The 19,794-nt window shown below is 37.5% G+C and overlaps 1 protein-coding gene across 1 annotated transcript in view; it reads right to left on the bottom strand.

Moving 5' to 3' along the window:
* Positions 1–4,723: 4,723 nt before the first annotated feature.
* Positions 4,724–19,794, bottom strand: part of BFAR (bifunctional apoptosis regulator) — a gene marked incomplete in the record, with an annotated part of 616,262 nt that continues 601,191 nt past the window's right edge. The window contains 1 exon segment of the mRNA XM_044089414.1: positions 4,724–6,285. Within this exon segment, the coding sequence (XP_043945349.1) occupies positions 6,093–6,285 (193 nt within the window).

Below are 19,794 nucleotides of genomic sequence, written 5' to 3'. Positions count from 1 at the left end.
GAGGATTCACCTACTATCCACCCTACTTTAGGCCTCCCCCTGCTTACAAATCTCCGCAAATCCGACCTAAACAAACTTGCTAGTTGTTTTAATAAGACAGCCAAATTTGCTACAACCTCTCCCATCAGAATAAATCACTGTGAATGCCTAAAAAACTCAATTGGCTAGAACTACCACTACTACTTCAACTCAATCAACTACCACTATCCCACAAAATAATACATAACTCTGAAAACACCCCAGCCCTACAAAATCTTTTGCAACCCTATACAACCGACAGGCCCTTGAGGTCTAGCACACAAAACCTCCTCAAAGTAACCAAATATAACAATGAAGCTGGTAAGTCTGTCTACAGCCACTGTATAACAAAAACCTGGAACTCCCTTCTTGCCCACATAACTGACAACAAATCCCCATCACAGTTCAAGAAACTTGTTAAAACTTATTTTGAATAATCGACTGTGCTCCTGTATCCCCCTAGCTAATGTCTCATTAGAACACTTCCCCTAACTTAAGTAACTCTAGTAAGCCAACCAATCATGGTACTGTACCCACTTAGGAATGTTACGGAAAACTACCCCAGCAATGTTGTGCTTTCCATAAGCAACTAAAACCAGGAGAAGACATATTGTAAATCAATTTATCCTTCTCAACTATAGAGAGCATCATCTGCTCTTGCGGAGCCTTATTCTATGTCTCTCTGCTTTTACTCTGATAGTAAATCACAGGAATCCTAAACTTAGGAATATCTTCTAAAATGTAATATTATATTGTAGAGAACAAATGTATCCGGTTAGTTAATATGCATGTCAAAGTCTCTTCTATGGAAATTGTATGTCAAGTCTGTCCTTAAAACTATGTTTTGCAAAAAAATTGCTCTCTTGGAGCTTTTCTCCCTGGGCCTCCACTGAAAATGGACTTGCAATCCAGTTGGACTATCCCGGTCAACAAATGTAAAATAAATAAAATAAATAAATACAACAGTTAGACACTGCAAAGTAGCACTTTAACATTTAAGTTACTACCAGAAAACAAATAATTGTTTCACAGATAAATGTCACACAGTTCCAGAAATTTCATCCGTCCATCAGAGAGAGAGATTAATACACTCAGCACTTCAGAAAAAGTTACCTGCCATCTTGTCCCATGAAACAGCAGAACTATCACCTGGACCCATCCTGCTTTATTATTTTTAATAAATCTGCAAGGCCTCCCGACACCAGTTCTGTTATATCCACTTCTTCAACAGACTCTTTCTTCTCTAAACAGACAACTAAATGCTACATACAAATCTGCAACATCCACCACACAGAAATCTTTAGTTACATTCTGAAGCTCTGCAATGAACAAATTGTTTCTGCAAATTCTCACTTTTTGCCTCCAAACTCTCCATACCTTTTCTCTCCTTTTCCATGCTGCTGCATCCCTTAGACCCCTTCCTTACTGTTGGAGAAGCCCTATGGTGCCATCTAGCAGCTCCACAGTGGAGGGTAAGTTCATGGATGCCCTGGCCAAATGTCCAATAGTAGTATAAATACCATCTCGGGCCTCCCATTTAAAAGATGCCAGTAGCCTAGTGGAAATAACCCGGTCAAAGGATAAATTAAAAACATACTATGTAAACTATGCAAATGTTCACCAATTTCTAACTTTACTAGTAAATGAAACCCACACAGTCAAACTATTCACCAAACCAAAACTAAATACATAAATTTCAAATCAAATAAATGAGATGGACACTCCCCCTTTCCTCCATTCCCACATTTAAAGTCAGGAACTCAGAATACAAATAATTATGGCAAGAAAAGCTATAAAACAAATAACCGAATACAAAAACCTGCTCCTGTAATATCCAACAAATCTACTCTTCCAGTCTGGCTTAAGTTACCAAACTCTACTCTTCTGTGATAACTTGCACAGTTCAACTCATTCCTACCTCCCGCCTATTCCTTTCTTCTCTCCCTTACCTCTGCCTGTTCTTTTTCCATCATCGCTTCCCTAATTCCTTCTCAATTTTAAGCACACCTTTTTCAAGCAAAATGCCTTGCATAGCTTGTATAAAACTATGTATGTTTACACTTAAATATTTCTTATTTGACACTTGTTTCTATAACCAACTGTACACCGTTCTGTCTTGTGACACTTTTCTTCCTGGGACTCTGCTGAAAAGGGACCGACAGTCCAGCCAAAGACTATCCCAAGTAACAAAAATAAAAAAAGAAATGGCTGGCAACACCAGTGAGTCTATGGGAAACTTAGGCAGATTACTGCACAATCTACACAGCTTAAGAAGATGAGAGAATTGTTTTCATCCTGAAAGTTGAGGTGGATGTCATGTTTCACCTACAGGTATGTAATGAAGGAAGGGGAGGAAGAGGAGGCACATTTTTATCTTACTGGCAGAAGGCCTTCATTATTATTATTCTTAAGCATGTTAAGTCACTGGATAAACATGAGCCATTTAGAAATATTACATTTAATAATGAAGATTAGAAGATCTTTGCAAAAGTGTTTGCTTCCAGAAAGAATACCTTCCCACCTTGTACAGGGAGTTTTTTTTTCATACTGAAAGTAATGATGATGTCATGTTTCATCTACAAGTATGTGACGAAGGAAGAGGAGGAGCATTTTTATTCTAATGGCAGAATGCCTTCATTACTGATATTCCTAAGAATGGAAAGTCACTGGATAAACACAAGTCAAACAGAACCATTACCTTAAATAACTAATATTAGAAAATCTTTGCAAAAGTGTTTGCTTCCAGACAAAATACCTTTTTACTTTTGTACAGGCTGACCATCCAAGTTCTATACCAGGTACATGATTTGCACAGAACATGTGTAAGGCTTTGGATATGGTCTTCTATGCAGCATAACTTCACCAGCAATGGAGGCTTTTGGTGGAACTGCACTTACTGTCTTTTGAGATTACATTTGCTCCAAGTACAGGAAGCTTGGTTTTGAAGGCACACATATTTATGTTAGGACACAACTTTGCCCATAACCTATACTTTTGGAATGAAACAATCACAATTTTTGAACACTGTTAGGAGGACTTATCAGGGCTGTCCTTTCTTACAATACACAGAGCTGATGGCCTAGCATCTGAGAGAGCAGGTCAGCTAAATGTGTATCAAAATGGTGGTGAAGATTTCCAGACTTTCTTTACATGGATGATTTGCTGTTTAATGTCCAGGGGACAGTAGAACAAGGGTACTGAGAGAGAAGAGTAGACTGAAAAGGTAAAGTTTAGAATAAATCCATTAACATCTGAAGCACTACTGCTGAGGGCATGACCCAAGGATGGGCAAAGATCATAGGACATGACAGTGACAAAAAGAGCCATTTTTATTTGGGTATCTATGTAAGCACTAACCCAGCAATTTTCTGCAAGCACAACTTTATGCAAATGGCTGGGAGACTTAAGTGCACAGATAAAATGGGGAAAACTGGGGTCTAACCTGGGGGAAGGTGAAGGATATCTGTATGCAGGCACCTCCAGTGTTCATTTTCTTGACCTCAGCCCTTCCTCTCAGAATTCCATCAACTGAATGGGAACTGGGAAACACATTAAGACTGTTTTAGTTGAACAAGGGGAGGTTGTTGGTAAGATCTTAGCTTAACACCAGGGTATAGGGAAGACTGGGACTTCCCTGATTTCAAAATGAATTACAGGGCTGCAATTGCAAAGCAGTAGCCTAGAATGACAAGAGAAAATCCTCTTCCCCAGACAAGCCCAGAGGAGACCCTAAATCATGGCTGGAAATGGATAAAACCGAATGTATGCCTTACAAAGATGCTGAATGACCAGAAGTCTCCCAATCCTCGGGTAAGAAGAAAGCATGGTAAAAAATTGGGGAGAGATTAAAGACGAAATGAGAGCTTTCGATTTCCCACACAAAGCTGCTAGGCAGCCTGTATCAGGATAAAACTTTGACCTGAAGAGATGTATTTAAAGAGAAGGATAGAGAGATTACTGTATTTTGATAGGTTTCTGATCACAATAAGAAATTTTGTTGGCCCTGCTAAAAATCAAGGAGTGATATGAATTACAGCCCTGCTAAACAACCATAGATGATGATCTTTTCAGAGGGCTGAGGGGTGTAAGGCATTCATTAGGCTAGACCATCGTTCTTTTGAGGCACATACAAAGGAATAAAAAGAACAGGAGACTAAGGGAGTGATGTTAGCAAACGCCAAGGTAATCTGAGAATACAGAATGAACTCCCCACTCCTGCACATTGTTAAATGGCAAAGACACCTGGAAAAGACCAAAAGAGTGCGGAAATACGGTATTGAGACACCCATATTTCACTTAGTAGTTAATGGAAGGAAGTTTTCTGCAAGTTAATTGCTAGATACTTTCAAACTCACATCACATGTGCTTACTTTTCAAATAAGGGAAAAGGATGCTACAACTGAGAAAACTCTAGGGAGTAACAAGAGTCATATAAAAGAGGTTTATGGCAACAGTTCTGAGGAATGTTGTTGGGTACTCCCATGTGACAGGGGTAGGGCAACTGCAAAAATAAAAGCAATGTTGCAAGAAGGCTATTTGAGGCTATAGCTGCCACACAAGCATGGGGATTCAGAACAGATTCCTAAATTAAAACATTCCTCAAAGTTAAATAATATTAGCCTTGGGTAAACTGAACCACACTATGAAAAAAAAAACTGAATAAAACAAAGGGAGTGTCCTTAATGAAACACAATTACCACAACAGTAAAAAGAAGAGCAGGTCATTTATTAACATCTGGGTTCCCCAAATGATACATATACAATTGCTGTACAGGGTAACTGTTGTAGTTTGCTGTACAGTGGTATGTACCAACCTATAATAACTGCCTGAAGTTTGGAGAAACTAGTGTGTACAGAAACTTGTGAATGTGTTACAGCAGTTTCTCCAGCTGTCAGACCATTCTGTATTCGATCCAATAAAGTTTTTTTTTCTTTAAAAAGTAACTGCAATTTCAAGTTGTAAATGGTCTTCCAGACTTGAAAAGCAGGAGAGTGTAAATACAGCTACAAAACAAAAGTAGTGTTGAAATATGGCACGGCATATGAAACCTCCTTGGAAAGAAAAGTCACATTTTAATATCTATAAACATTTTACATTTGCAGAAAGTCAAAAAATCATGGAGAATGGCAGGCTACAGTTTCTTAAAAAAACAGTCAAAGTGCAAAAGCGTTTTGAACATGCCATTGAGAACTGTCAGTAAATACTATTCTTTTACATTTTAAAAAAGCTGGATGTGAAACGATCCTGTAGAAACATTTCTATTACAGGTTCATCAGAAGTGTCCACACCAACAATTTGATGGCTCTTCAGAAACAAATAAAACAAAACATACATTAGCCCTTCTTGTATAAAAAAAATAAAACATTTTAGGTTAACAAATTTCTTTATACCACAAATGAATGCATCATTTTTCCTTGCAAGATGAAATAATTTTCCAAATTAAAAATACTACAGGGAATATAACTAATTTAAAAAGCCTCACCCTCAGCCAATTAATTTTTTAAGCAATGAACCAAACCCTGCTTGCTTTGTAAGTAAAGAAAACAATTTGTTCCAAAACACTTCATGTCTTTAAATAACAGCAGTTTTGTACCAACTTGAAATGCACTTTACAGAAGTAATCTGGGTAACAGTTTTATTTTTAATTCTTTTTAAAATAGCAAATTAAAAATGTGATGCTTATATTATCTTACCACAACAGTTTGGACTGCTAAGATAGGCTTTTACAACCTTATGAATTATTGTTGGAACTGCCCGTGCATGTACTTAATCTATGTTTCACATCATTGCAAACCAGGTCAAGGTGCTCCAGATGCACCAGTTTGAAAATGGCACAGCAGCACTTAAGTTAAGGCAAGTTCCAAACACCATGGCTGCATGTGATTTCAGGCAAACCTAGAAAACAGTGTGCAAATGTTTAAGCAAACAAGTTGAATCCTTCAGTAAGGAGCTGCTTACAGATCCAGTACTCTTTCATTCTTAACCAGAATGTTTTGCAATTAAAGTTGTTTTAATGACCTCCTCAGATGTTTTAATACAGCTCGTCAGAAATTATTTGATCAATTTCTCTTCATTATGCCACCTGTGTCTCCAATCGTCGCACCTCCTTCACCACCAGGTCAATATTTATAACTGGATTGAAGTAAAGGGCCCAGTAAAACAAACAATTGCAGACAAATTGAGGAATGACTGGCCAGAAAATGACAAATAGGATACCTTGTGACACAGCCTTCCAGAAATGGTTCCACATTCTACGAGGAAAGGATCTATTAAAGAGAATAGAAAAAATATATTAAAGCCAAAACTGACTTTATTCAGTTATTAATGGATTAATCACCCTTTTCAGCCACAGCCCATGTCAAAGTCATACAAGTATCCAGTTTATTCAAAAGTCCGATTTAGAGTGACTTTAGGCTAAAACATTCACAAATGATTGAAAAAAAAAAATCAAGAGTTAACCAAAAAATATTTTAAAGGTATATGAATAAAATAAGGAATGAAACGAGAGAGAATACATCAGTACTTACATATTTTTTAAGCATTAATCTGGTGACCTGCAGTGGGGATCCACCAAAAGACATCCAAGTTTAAATAATTGCAGCTGCATTTTTACTCATTTAAAAAAATGTTAACTAGGCAGATGAACTGAGCCAAAAAGTCAAAGACTGACAATGGTAATTCGCAGTAATGTTAAAATAATAATCCTAATACCATAGTTACACAAATGCATTCATAAAAGACTATTAACATGCAGATAAATATTTAAGAAACTCATGAAGCACTTAAAACAAACCAGAACAGACTTGACATGTAGCCCTAAAACAATTACATTGTGCCCGATTAGTTAAGTTGTACAGGAGTTTGCTGTCAAGACTGGGGAGACATAAACCAACTCGCCATACCATCTATGAGGTTCTCTGCAGTGGAAAACTGCTGAGATTTCCTATTCACATAAATGCAAGTTAACACATTTTAAATCTCTTCAGATTCTCCACTTAGCACTTCAGAAATAACTTTGTACCACAAATTTAAGGTTTGAATTGGGAGGCAAAGTATACTACAGAAGGGTTGACTGTGTAGGGGAAAGGGCTCAAAGTAACCAGTGGACAGAATGGAGATGTGGTGCTGTGAGATATAGGGGTAGGTGTGTAAGGCTGCACTCATTATTCCAGGATTTGTATAGGCAAGACAGAAATGGAGGACCAGTACTTCAATAAAAACTGACAATGATGAGCTGAAAGACTTGGAAAAAAATATATACCACATAACTCAGAGAATGGAAATGACAATGAAATGGAGAATTCTGAAGGAAGTCAATAATTTGGTACTTGTAGATCAGTATGTGTGTGTGTGTGTGTGTGTGTGTGTGTGTGTGTGTGTGTGTGTGTGTGTATATATATGTCTATATATATATATATATATATATATTACATACACACCTTTAAGAAGCTATCCAAGGACTTGCACAAGTGTATAAATACTGAGCACATGCAAGTCTGACTGCCATTTTGTAGTTAGCTGTCGAGATGTGAACATGTACGCAAGCTCTGTCTGTTAACTAGTTTGTTTGTATTTAAAGATGCTGCTATCCATCCTGATGTGTTTCTATGTATTAAATCTTCTAAACAAAACCCCAAACCTTCTTGGCATGTCTAAAGGACATGACATCAGAAGCGGCATATCTTTAAAATAAAAAAAAAAACAAAGCACAGATACCAGAAAAGAGTATGAAGCTAGAAAAGGCATGGCAAAAACTATTTAAGGCACTTCTCCAGATGCTGGTGGAATACAGATGAGTGGATAATCCTAAAAATGTGCAAACTTCGCAAAACAGGTCAGAAAAAAATTTCAGGTATTAAAACTTGTTCAGCACTATTTCTTATTTGTATAATATGAAAAGAAGCATACAGAGCGTTCCAAACGATATTCGCATAAACCAATACGTACAATATTGATAAAAATAGTCAAATTTTTATTTTATTTATTTTTATTTCACATTTGTTGACCGGGCTAGTCTAGCTGGATACATGCCCATTTTCAGTAGAGGCCCCGGGAGAAAAGCTCCAAGAAATAAATAATAATAATCAATATGACAGATCAATACATGAAAGACTATACTTTCAAGTATATAAGTAAAAGATTTTTTTTTTTACGAATTGGAATACTTGTAGTGATTGATAACATAGGCATTAATTCTATAGAGGGTAATGTATAAAATAAGGTACAATATACATAGGATTTACGTGCAGTAACATAGTAAATTGAAGCATTAAGGGAAGATTGTGAAGGAGGTGGGGTGAAAATAAGTAAAAAGGAGAAAGTTAGTCGGGGTTAATACAGGAGCATAGCCAGTGTTTGTTGAGAAATAGTTTTAGATTCCTTTTGAAAAGTGAGAGAGAAGTCTGAGAGGGGAGTTCAGAGGGTAGTGGGTTCCATAGTTTACCAACAGTTACAGAACAAGAAGTCACCTGCTGAGTTTTTAGATTTGGTTGTATTGATCAGCAGTTTATTTGAGGAGCGTAGAGTCTTAAGATTATTATAAGGGGTAATGAGGCTTGACAGTATTGGGGTGTTGCTGGGTTGATACAGGGTCTTGTGGGTTATAGTAAGTTGTTGAAATTGGAGCTGGTTAAAACATTCAATCCAGTCTAGTTGTTTTAGATTCAAGCAGTGATGGGTTCTGAAAGGAGAGTTTGTAGCAAATCTAGCAATATTATTGTACGATGTTGCAAGTTTGTTGAGGTTGTTTTTGGAGAGATTGGTGTATATGGGAGAAGCATAGAGTAGAGTGGAGATTAAGTGAGTTCTAGCAATAGTGGTCTTGGCTACTGGGGTAAGAGATGGTTTGATTCTGTAAAGGGATCCTAGTTTTTTGTTAACTAATTTTATTGTGGTGTTTATGTGAGTATCAAAGTTGAGGTTGTTGTCGATTGTTATACCTAGGAGTTTAGTGGTTGGGTCAGGAGAAATAAGAGTACCATTATTGGATGTAAGAGTGAAATGTAAGGGGGTGGACTTTCGGGTAGGTGTGAAAAGTAACAGTTTAGTTTTTTTGGGGTTTAAGAGGAGGCAGCGGTGTGAGAACCACTGTTCAACAGTATTGAAAGCTTTTTTGGTAAGAGACTGAAGTTCAGACTGAGTAGTGGTGGAACAGATAATAGTAGAGTCATCTGCATATTGAATGCAGTTGGTGTCTGGAATAGCCGTTTGAAGGCCATTAATATGGTCATGAATATAAATGGAAAATAGGAGTGGGTCTAATATGGAGCCTTGTGGGACGCAGGGGGAGATAGGAAGGTGATTATATAGGTTAAACTATTACTACGGAATTACTACGGAAAATGTTTGAAATAAAGTCCGAATTGCATAAAATGAATAAAATAGGGGGGGGGGGCTACCACATTTTCACAAAGCATATGTACTTTTGTATTACGCAAAGATATCAGAGTTATGAAAAGTGTATAATGCATTTGCAGTGTTACAGTAAGGCATATTTCCTAGAGTACAGCCATTACAAGGCATATTTTGGAAAATACAGGCATTACAGAGCATATTTCACAAAGTATAGTCATTACAAGGTAGATTTTGCAAAGGAGAGCCATTGTAAGGCATATTTTGCAAAGTAAGGAATTTCGAAGAGTTTACTGTGCATTTGAATGTTGCTACAAATTCACAGAACTGTTTGTTCATACATAATTACAAGGGCCAAATTTTCAGTGTGTCTCTAGATTTGCGGGCATGGCAGATGGATTTCAAAAACCCAGTACACTTGTGTTTGACAGTACAATTGCTGAGAACTGGACAGTGTTTGAGCAAGAATATGGTATTTTCATACAAGCTGCATTTTCTGATAAAGATAATCATACAAAGGCATTTACTCTGCTTAATTTAGCTGGGTCAGAAGCTATAGAAAGGGAACGTTCACTTGTGTATGTGCCTACTATCTATGCTAGAGAGAGGGGAAAACTGTCATATTGTTGTACCAGGTGAGTCAATGGAGGTCCCAGAGTGTTTAATATGTAACTTTAGAGAAATGTTACACTGGAAAGGCACTTATTTTACACAAAGGATCAAAAGCCTGGTGAAACTTTTGCAGAACATATAACTGACCTGAGAAATAAAGCTAAACAAATCATGCAGCTTTGGTGATTTAAGGGAGGAGTTGATAAAGGACAGACTTGTGTGTTGTATAAAAGATGATGCTGCGAGAAAGATTTTGCTTCATGACTGTGATTTAACTTTGAATAAGGCCATTGAGATTTGTCAGACATACGAGCTCACAGAAAACCACATAAATATGCTTACAAATGAGAGCAGCTCTAGAAGGCACAGTGATAAAGCTCATGTTGATAGTATGGAGCAACAATGCCACAAATGTAATAAATGGAATCACTTCAAAAGATTTTGTAAATCAAAAGGCTCACATTCTTTTATAAAGAGGGAACATTTTAAGAAATGTGTTGATCAGGTAGACTATGACAAGTCTACTCTATGTTCCTGGTGTGTCGGCGGTGCATGAAATGGTCAATGCAGCTGATTTAAGGGCGAAGAATGAAGTATTTTGTACTGTTCAGATAAATGGCAAACCCATAAAGCTCCGATACAGGCTCCAAGTGCAATGTTATGTTAGCAGAAACATTTGCTAGAGTGCATAAAGGTGAAAGGCTTGACTTAGCAAGGTGCGTGAAACTTGCTGCTTATAGAGGTGAAGAAATTCAAACTGAAGGCTCAGTAGTGCTTTCATATAAATTCCAGCAGAGTGGAAGCAGCTAGGACTTATTTTATGTGGTCAAGAGGCATGTCGAATCATTATTAGGGCTCAAAGACACTGAAAATGGGACTGCTTTCATTTTACAAGGAAGTCCACTACTCTGATTTTGCCCAGCACATTTTTCTACCTATGCTGATCTATTCCAGAACAAACTAGGCAAACTTCCAGTTGTGTACTTCATGAAGTTATACTCAGTGGTTAACCTTATCAGGCCAGCATGTAAAGCTCCAATTGCCATGCAAAACAGAGTCAAAGCAGAGTTGGATAAAATGGTGTGACAAAGTGTGATTTGTCCAGTGGAAACTCCAACTGAATGGGTACCTTTCACGGTAGTAGCTCATAAGAAAAGCTCAGATGACATCAGAATATGTATTGATCCATGAGATTTGAACAAAGCACTAAAAAGACCTCATCCTCCTATGCGCACAGTTGAAGTTGCAGTCTTGATGCCAAATGCCAGTATTTTGTCTGTCTTAGATGCAGAGAGTTCATTTTGGCAAGTTCAACTTGACAGAAAATCCTCTTTCCTCACTACTTTTAGTGCTCCATTTGACAGGTGTTGAGAATGTCATTTGCGACAAATTCTACAAGTGAAGTCTTTCAATATGCAATGGAGCAAATTTTTTCTGGGTATCCTTGTGCATCATAGTAGACAACATACTAGTAGGAGGTCGTGATGAAACAGAGCAAGAAAGAAACCTCAACAAAGTTTTAGAAAGGGCACGTCAAGTGAATCTTAAGTTCAATTCAAACAAATGCAAATTCAGGCTACAAGAAATTACCTATGCTGGTCATTTATTTACAAGTACAATTCTACGACCAGACCCTTGAAAGCAATCGGCCATTCTCAAGATGCCAGCTCCGGACAATGTTCAAGCCCTGCAACGTTTTCTTGGCATGGTCAGCTACCTAGGCAAGTTCATTCTAGACTTGAGCCAAGTATCAGCACCACTGAGAAAGCCAACACGTAAAGCTGTATCCTGGTCTTGGTTAGAGCAACACCAGTGTTTGACGTCCTGAAAAAGAATTTCTAGTCCACAACGCTCAGAAACTTTGATGTTCACAAACCAGTTATACTTTGTGATGCTTCAAAATTTGGTCTTGGTGAATTAATTCTACAAGAGGATCAATCAGTTGCCTATGCATTGAGAACTCTTACCCAAACTGAGATATAGTATGCTCAGACTGAGAAAGAGCTTTTGGCAATTGTGTCCGCATGTTCCCAGTTGCATGATTATGTTTATGGTAGACCTATCCAGATCAAAACAGACCACAAACCATTAGTCATTATTTTGAGAAAGCCAATGCATTCAGCTCCAGCCAGACCACAGCATGATGCTGAGTTTGCAAAAGTACAACTTCAAATCTCGTCTACAAGAAAGGCAAACTTTATCTTGCTGATACATTATCCAGATCACCCAGAAATAACCACTGAACAGAGTGAAAATCAAGGTTCTCATTTGATTGATTATTTTGAAGTCATGGAAGTGAGAATTTTTTCTTCCACACGTCTTGACTGACTGATCACACAGCTACAGATCCAGTTTTACAAAGGCTCCCCACTTTATAAATCATGGACGGCCGTCAAAGTAATCTAGTTTACCTCACAAACTGCAACCTTATTTTTCATACAGAGATGAGATTTTGGCTATCATTATGAAAGGTCCAAAAGTAATTGTTCCAAAGTCCTTGCAACCAGATCTTGCATCATAGTCATTCAGGAATTGAATTTACCAAAAGAAGGGCGAGAGGACTAGTATTTTGGCCTGCTATATGAGAAGACATTATACTATTTCACACAGAACAAGATAACAGTGGTCTCTCAAAGCCTCATCAACAGTAGGAACCACTTCAGCTTAACCAGATTACGGAACTACCTTGGTCAACAGTAGCCACAGATATCTTCGAGTGGAATGGTCAACATTATTTGGTGTTAGCAGACTGACTCCAATTGGTTCGAGATTAACTTGCTTCCTAACCTAGCATGCAAATACAGTCATTACTAAGATGAAGTGTCATTTTGCAGTACATGGGAGTCCACAGTCATTTAGTTAAGGTTAATGATCTCGGCCTCAGAAAATGACAAATATGCCACCTGTGTCTCCAATCGTCGCACCTCCTTCACCACCAGGTCAATATTTATAACTGGATTGAAGTAAAGGGCCCAGTAAAACAAACAATTGCAGACAAATTGAGGAATGACTGGCCAGAAAATGACAAATAGGATACCTTGTGACACAGCCTTCCAGAAATGGTTCCACATTCTACGAGGAAAGGATCTATTAAAGAGAATAGAAAAAATATATTAAAGCCAAAACTGACTTTATTCAGTTATTAATGGATTAATCACCCTTTTCAGCCACAGCCCATGTCAAAGTCATACAAGTATCCAGTTTATTCAAAAGTCCGATTTAGAGTGACTTTAGGCTAAAACATTCACAAATGATTGAAAAAAAAAATCAAGAGTTAACCAAAAATATTTTAAAGGTATATGAATAAAATAAGGAATGAAACGAGAGAGAATACATCAGTACTTACATATTTTTTAAGCATTAATCTGGTGACCTGCAGTGGGGATCCACCAAAATAAGACATCCAAGTTTAAATAATTGCAGCTGCATTTTTACTCATTTAAAAAAATGTTAACTAGGCAGATGAACTGAGCCAAAAAGTCAAAGACTGACAATGGTAATTCGCAGTAATGTTAAAATAATAATCCTAATACCATAGTTACACAAATGCATTCATAAAAGACTATTAACATGCAGATAAATATTTAAGAAACTCATGAAGCACTTAAAACAAACCAGAACAGACTTGACATGTAGCCCTAAAACAATTACATTGTGCCCGATTAGTTAAGTTGTACAGGAGTTTGCTGTCAAGACTGGGGAGACATAAACCAACTCGCCATACCATCTATGAGGTTCTCTGCAGTGGAAAACTGCTGAGATTTCCTATTCACATAAATGCAAGTTAACACATTTTTAAATCTCTTCAGATTCTCCACTTAGCACTTCAGAAATAACTTTGTACCACAAATTTAAGGTTTGAATTGGGAGGCAAAGTATACTACAGAAGGGTTGACTGTGTAGGGGAAAGGGCTCAAAGTAACCAGTGGACAGAATGGAGATGTGGTGCTGTGAGATATAGGGGTAGGTGTGTAAGGCTGCACTCATTATTCCAGGATTTGTATAGGCAAGACAGAAATGGAGGACCAGTACTTCAATAAAAACTGACAATGATGAGCTGAAAGACTTGGAAAAAAATATATACCACATAACTCAGAGAATGGAAATGACAATGAAATGGAGAATTCTGAAGGAAGTCAATAATTTGGTACTTGTAGATCAGTATATGTTTGTGTGTGTGTGTGTGTGTGTGTGTGTGTGTGTGTGTGTGTGTATATATATGTCTATATATATATATATATATATATATATATACACACACACACCTTTAAGAAGCTATCCAAGGACTTGCACAAGTGTATAAATACTGAGCACATGCAAGTCTGACTGCCATTTTGTAGTTAGCTGTCGAGATGTGAACATGTACGCAAGCTCTGTCTGTTAACTAGTTTGTTTGCATTTAAAGATGCTGCTATCCATCCTGATGTGTTTCTATGTATTAAGTCTTCTAAACAAAACCCCAAACCTTCTTGGCATGTCTAAAGGACATGACATCAGAAGCGGCATATCTTTAAAATAAAAAAAAAAACAAAAAAAAGCACAGATACCAGAAAAGAGTATGAAGCTAGAAAAGGCATGGCAAAAACTATTTAAGGCACTTCTCCAGATGCTGGTGGAATACAGATGAATGGATAATCCTAAAAATGTGCAAACTTCGCAAAACAGGTCAGAAAAAAATTTCAGGTATTAAAACTTGTTCAGCACTATTTCTTATTTGTATAATATGAAAAGAAGCATACAGAGCGTTCCAAACGATATTCGCATAAACCAATACGTACAATATTGATAAAAATAGTCGAATTTTTATTTTATTTATTTTTATTTCACATTTGTTGACCGGGCTAGTCTAGCTGGATACATGCCCATTTTCAGTAGAGGCCCCGGGAGAAAAGCTCCAAGAAATAAATAATAATAATCAATATGACAGATCAATACATGAAAGACTATACTTTCAAGTATATAAGTAAAAGATTTTTTTTTTTTTTTTTTTTTTTTACAAATTGGAATACTTGTAGTGATTGATAACATAGGCATTAATTCTATAGAGGGTAATGTATAAAATAAGGTACAATATACATAGGATTTACGTGCAGTAACATAGTAAATTGAAGCATTAAGGGAAGATTGTGAAGGAGGTGGGGTGAAAATAAGTAAAAAGGAGAAAGTTAGTCGGGGTTAATACAGGAGCATAGCCAGTGTTTGTTGAGAAATAGTTTTAGATTCCTTTTGAAAAGTGAGAGAGAAGTCTGAGAGGGGAGTTCAGAGGGTAGTGGGTTCCATAGTTTACCAACAGTTACAGAACAAGGAGTCACCTGCTGAGTTTTTAGATTTGGTTGTATTGATCAGCAGTTTATTTGAGGAGCGTAGAGTCTTAAGATTATTATAAGGGTAATGAGGCTTGACAGTATTGGGGTGTTGCTGGGTTGATACAGGGTCTTGTGGGTTATAGTAAGTTGTTGAAATTGGAGCTGGTTAAAACATTCAATCCAGTCTAGTTGTTTTAGATTCAAGCAGTGATGGGTTCTGAAAGGAGAGTTTGTAGCAAATCTAGCAATATTATTGTACGATGTTGCAAGTTTGTTGAGGTTGTTTTGGAGAGATTGGTGTATATGGGAGAAGCATAGAGTAGAGTGGAGATTAAGTGAGTTCTAGCAATAGTGGTCTTGGCTACTGGGGTAAGAGATGGTTTGATTCTGTAAAGGGATCCTAGTTTTTTGTTAACTAATTTTATTGTGGTGTTTATGTGAGTATCAAAGTTGAGGTTGTTGTCGATTGTTATACCTAGGAGTTTAGTGGTTGGGTCAGGAGAAATAAGAGTACCATTATTGGATGTAAGAGTGAAATGTAAGGGGGTGGACTTTCGGGTAGGTGTGAAAAGTAACAGTTTAGTTTTTTTGGGGTTTAAGAGGAGGCAGCGGTGTGAGAACCACTGTTCAACAGTATTGAAAGCTTTTTTGGTAAGAGACTGAAGTTCAGACTGAGTAGTGGTGGAACAGATAATAGTAGAGTCATCTGCATATTGAATGCAGTTGGTGTCTGGAATAGCCGTTTGAAGGCCATTAATATGGTCATGAATATAAATGGAAAATAGGAGTGGGTCTAATATGGAGCCTTGTGGGACGCAGGGGGAGATAGGAAGGTGATTATATAGGTTAAACTATTACTACGGAATTACTACGGAAAATGTTTGAAATAAAGTCCGAATTGCATAAAATGAATAAAATAGGGGGGGGGCTACCACATTTTCACAAAGCATATGTACTTTTGTATTACGCAAAGATATCAGAGTTATGAAAAGTGTATAATGCGTTTGCAGTGTTACAGTAAGGCATATTTCCTACAGTACAGCCATTACAAGGCATATTTTGGAAAATACAGGCATTACAGAGCATATTTCACAAAGTATAGTCATTACAAGGTAGATTTTGCAAAGGAGAGCCATTGTAAGGCATATTTTGCAAAGTAAGGAATTTCGAAGAGTTTACTGTGCATTTGAATGTTGCTACAAATTCACAGAACTGTTTGTTCATACATAATTACAAGGGCCAAATTTTCAGTGTGTCTCTAGATTTGCGGGCATGGCAGATGGATTTCAAAAACCCAGTACACTTGTGTTTGACAGTACAATTGCTGAGAACTGGACAGTGTTTGAGCAAGAATATGGTATTTTCATACAAGCTGCATTTTCTGATAAAGATAATCATACAAAGGCATTTACTCTGCTTAATTTAGCTGGGTCAGAAGCTATAGAAAGGGAACGTTCACTTGTGTATGTGCCTACTATCTATGCTAGAGAGAGGGGAAAACTGTCATATTGTTGTACCAGGTGAGTCAATGGAGGTCCCAGAGTGTTTAATATGTAACTTTAGAGAAATGTTACAATGGAAAGGCACTTATTTTACACAAAGGATCAAAAGCCTGGTGAAACTTTTGTAGAACATACAACTGACCTGAGAAATAAAGCTAAACAAATCATGCAGCTTTGGTGATTTAAGGGAGGAGTTGATAAAGGACAGACTTGTGTGTTGTATAAAAGATGATGCTGCGAGAAAGATTTTGCTTCATGACTGTGATTTACTTTGAATAAGGCCATTGAGATTTGTCAGACATAGGAGCTCACAGAAAACCACATAAATATGCTTACAAATGAGAGCAGCTCTAGAAGGCACAGTGATAAAGCTCATGTTGATAGTATGGAGCAACAATGCCACAAATGTAATAAATGGAATCACTTCAAAAGATTTTGTAAATCAAAAGGCTCACATTCTTTTATAAAGAGGGAACATTTTAAGAAATGTGTTGATCAGGTAGACTATGACAAGTCTACTCTATGTTCCTGGTGTGTCGATTGCATGAAATGGTCAATGCAGCTGATTTAAGGGCGAAGAATGAAGTATTTTGTACTGTTCAGATAAATGGCAAACCCATAAAGCTCCGATACAGGCTCCAAGTGCAATGTTATGTTAGCAGAAACATTTGCTAGAGTGCATAAAGGTGAAAGGCTTGACTTAGCAAGGTGTGAAACTTGCTGCTTATAGAGGTGAAGAAATTCAAACTGAAGGCTCAGTAGTGCTTTCATATAAATTCCAGCAGAGTGGAAGCAGCTAGGACTTATTTTATGTGGTCAAGAGGCATGTCGAATCATTATTAGGGCTCAAAGACACTGAAAATGGGACTGCTTTCATTTTACAAGGAAGTCCACTACTCTGATTTTGCCCAGCACATTTTCTACCTATGCTGATCTATTCCAGAACAAACTAGGCAAACTTCCAGTTGTGTACTTCATGAAGTTATACTCAGTGGTTAACCTTATCAGGCCAGCATGTAAAGCTCCAATTGCCATGCAAAACAGAGTCAAAGCAGAGTTGGATAAAATGGTGTGACAGTGTGATTTGTCCAGTGGAAACTCCAACTGAATGGGTACCTTTCACGGTAGTAGCTCATAAGAAAAGCTCAGATGACATCAGAATATGTATTGATCCATGAGATTTGAACAAAGCACTAAAAAGACCTCATCCTCCTATGCGCACAGTTGAAGTTGCAGTCTTGATGCCAAATGCCAGTATTTTGTCTGTCTTAGATGCAGAGAGTTCATTTTGGCAAGTTCAACTTGACAGAAAATCCTCTTTCCTCACTACTTTTAGTGCTCCATTTGACAGGTGTTGAGAATGTCATTTGCGACAAATTCTACAAGTGAAGTCTTTCAATATGCAATGGAGCAAATTTTTTCTGGGTATCCTTGTGCATCATAGTAGACAACATACTAGTAGGAGGTCGTGATGAAACAGAGCAAGAAAGAAACCTCAACAAAGTTTTAGAAAGGGCACGTCAAGTGAATCTTAAGTTCAATTCAAACAAATGCAAATTCAGGCTACAAGAAATTACCTATGCTGGTCATTTATTTACAAGTACAATTCTACGACCAGACCCTTGAAAGCAATCGGCCATACTCAAGATGCCAGCTCCGGACAATGTTCAAGCCCTGCAACGTTTTCTTGGCATGGTCAGCTACCTAGGCAAGTTCATTCTAGACTTGAGCCAAGTATCAGCACCACTGAGAAAGCCAACACGTAAAGCTGTATCCTGGTCTTGGTTAGAGCAACACCAGTGTTTGACGTCCTGAAAAAGAATTTCTAGTCCACAACGCTCAGAAACACTTTGATGTTCACAAACCAGTTATACTTTGTGATGCTTCAAAATTTGGTCTTGGTGAATTAATTCTACAAGAGGATCAATCAGTTGCCTATGCATTGAGAACTCTTACCCAAACTGAGATATAGTATGCTCAGACTGAGAAAGAGCTTTTGGCAATTGTGTCCGCATGTTCCCAGTTGCATGATTATGTTTATGGTAGACCTATCCAGATCAAAACAGACCACAAACCATTAGTCATTATTTTGAGAAAGCCAATGCATTCAGCTCCAGCCAGACCACAACGCATGATGCTGAGATTGCAAAAGTACAACTTCAAATCTCGTCTACAAGAAAGGCAAACTTTATCTTGCTGATACATTATCCAGATCACCCAGAAATAACCACTGAACAGAGTGAAAATCAAGGTTCTCATTTGATTGATTATTTTGAAGTCATGGAAGTGAGAATTTTTTCTTCCACACGTCTTGACTGACTGATCACACAGCTACAGATCCAGTTTTACAAAGGCTCCCCACTTTATAAATCATGGACGGCCGTCAAAGTAATCTAGTTTACCTCACAAACTGCAACCTTATTTTTCATACAGAGATGAGATTTTGGCTATCATTATGAAAGGTCCAAAAGTAATTGTTCCAAAGTCCTTGCAACCAGATCTTGCATCATAGTCATTCAGGAATTGAATTTACCAAAAGAAGGGCGAGAGGACTAGTATTTTGGCCTGCTATATGAGAAGACATTATACTATTTCACACAGAACAAGATAACAGTGGTCTCTCAAAGCCTCATCAACAGTAGGAACCACTTCAGCTTAACCAGATTACGGAACTACCTTGGTCAACAGTAGCCACAGATATCTTCGAGTGGAATGGTCAACATTATTTGGTGTTAGCAGACTGACTCCAATTGGTTCGAGATTAACTTGCTTCCTAACCTAGCATGCAAATACAGTCATTACTAAGATGAAGTGTCATTTTGCAGTACATGGGAGTCCACAGTCATTTCTCACAATGGCATGCAGTTTACAAGCCAACAGCTCAAAAGATTTGCTGAATAATGTGACTTTATTCATGTCACAAGTAGTCCAGAGTACCTACAGTCAAATGGTTTGGCAGAACATGCAGTACAAAGTACAAAACAGTTACTTGAGAAGTCAAAAC

This window comes from Protopterus annectens, chromosome 12.part0 (assembly GCF_019279795.1).
Source record: "Protopterus annectens isolate FY-2018-M chromosome 12.part0, PAN1.0, whole genome shotgun sequence".
In the NCBI taxonomy this organism is placed as follows: Eukaryota; Metazoa; Chordata; order Ceratodontiformes; family Protopteridae; genus Protopterus; species Protopterus annectens.
This window is presented reverse-complemented; position numbering and strand designations above follow the sequence as displayed.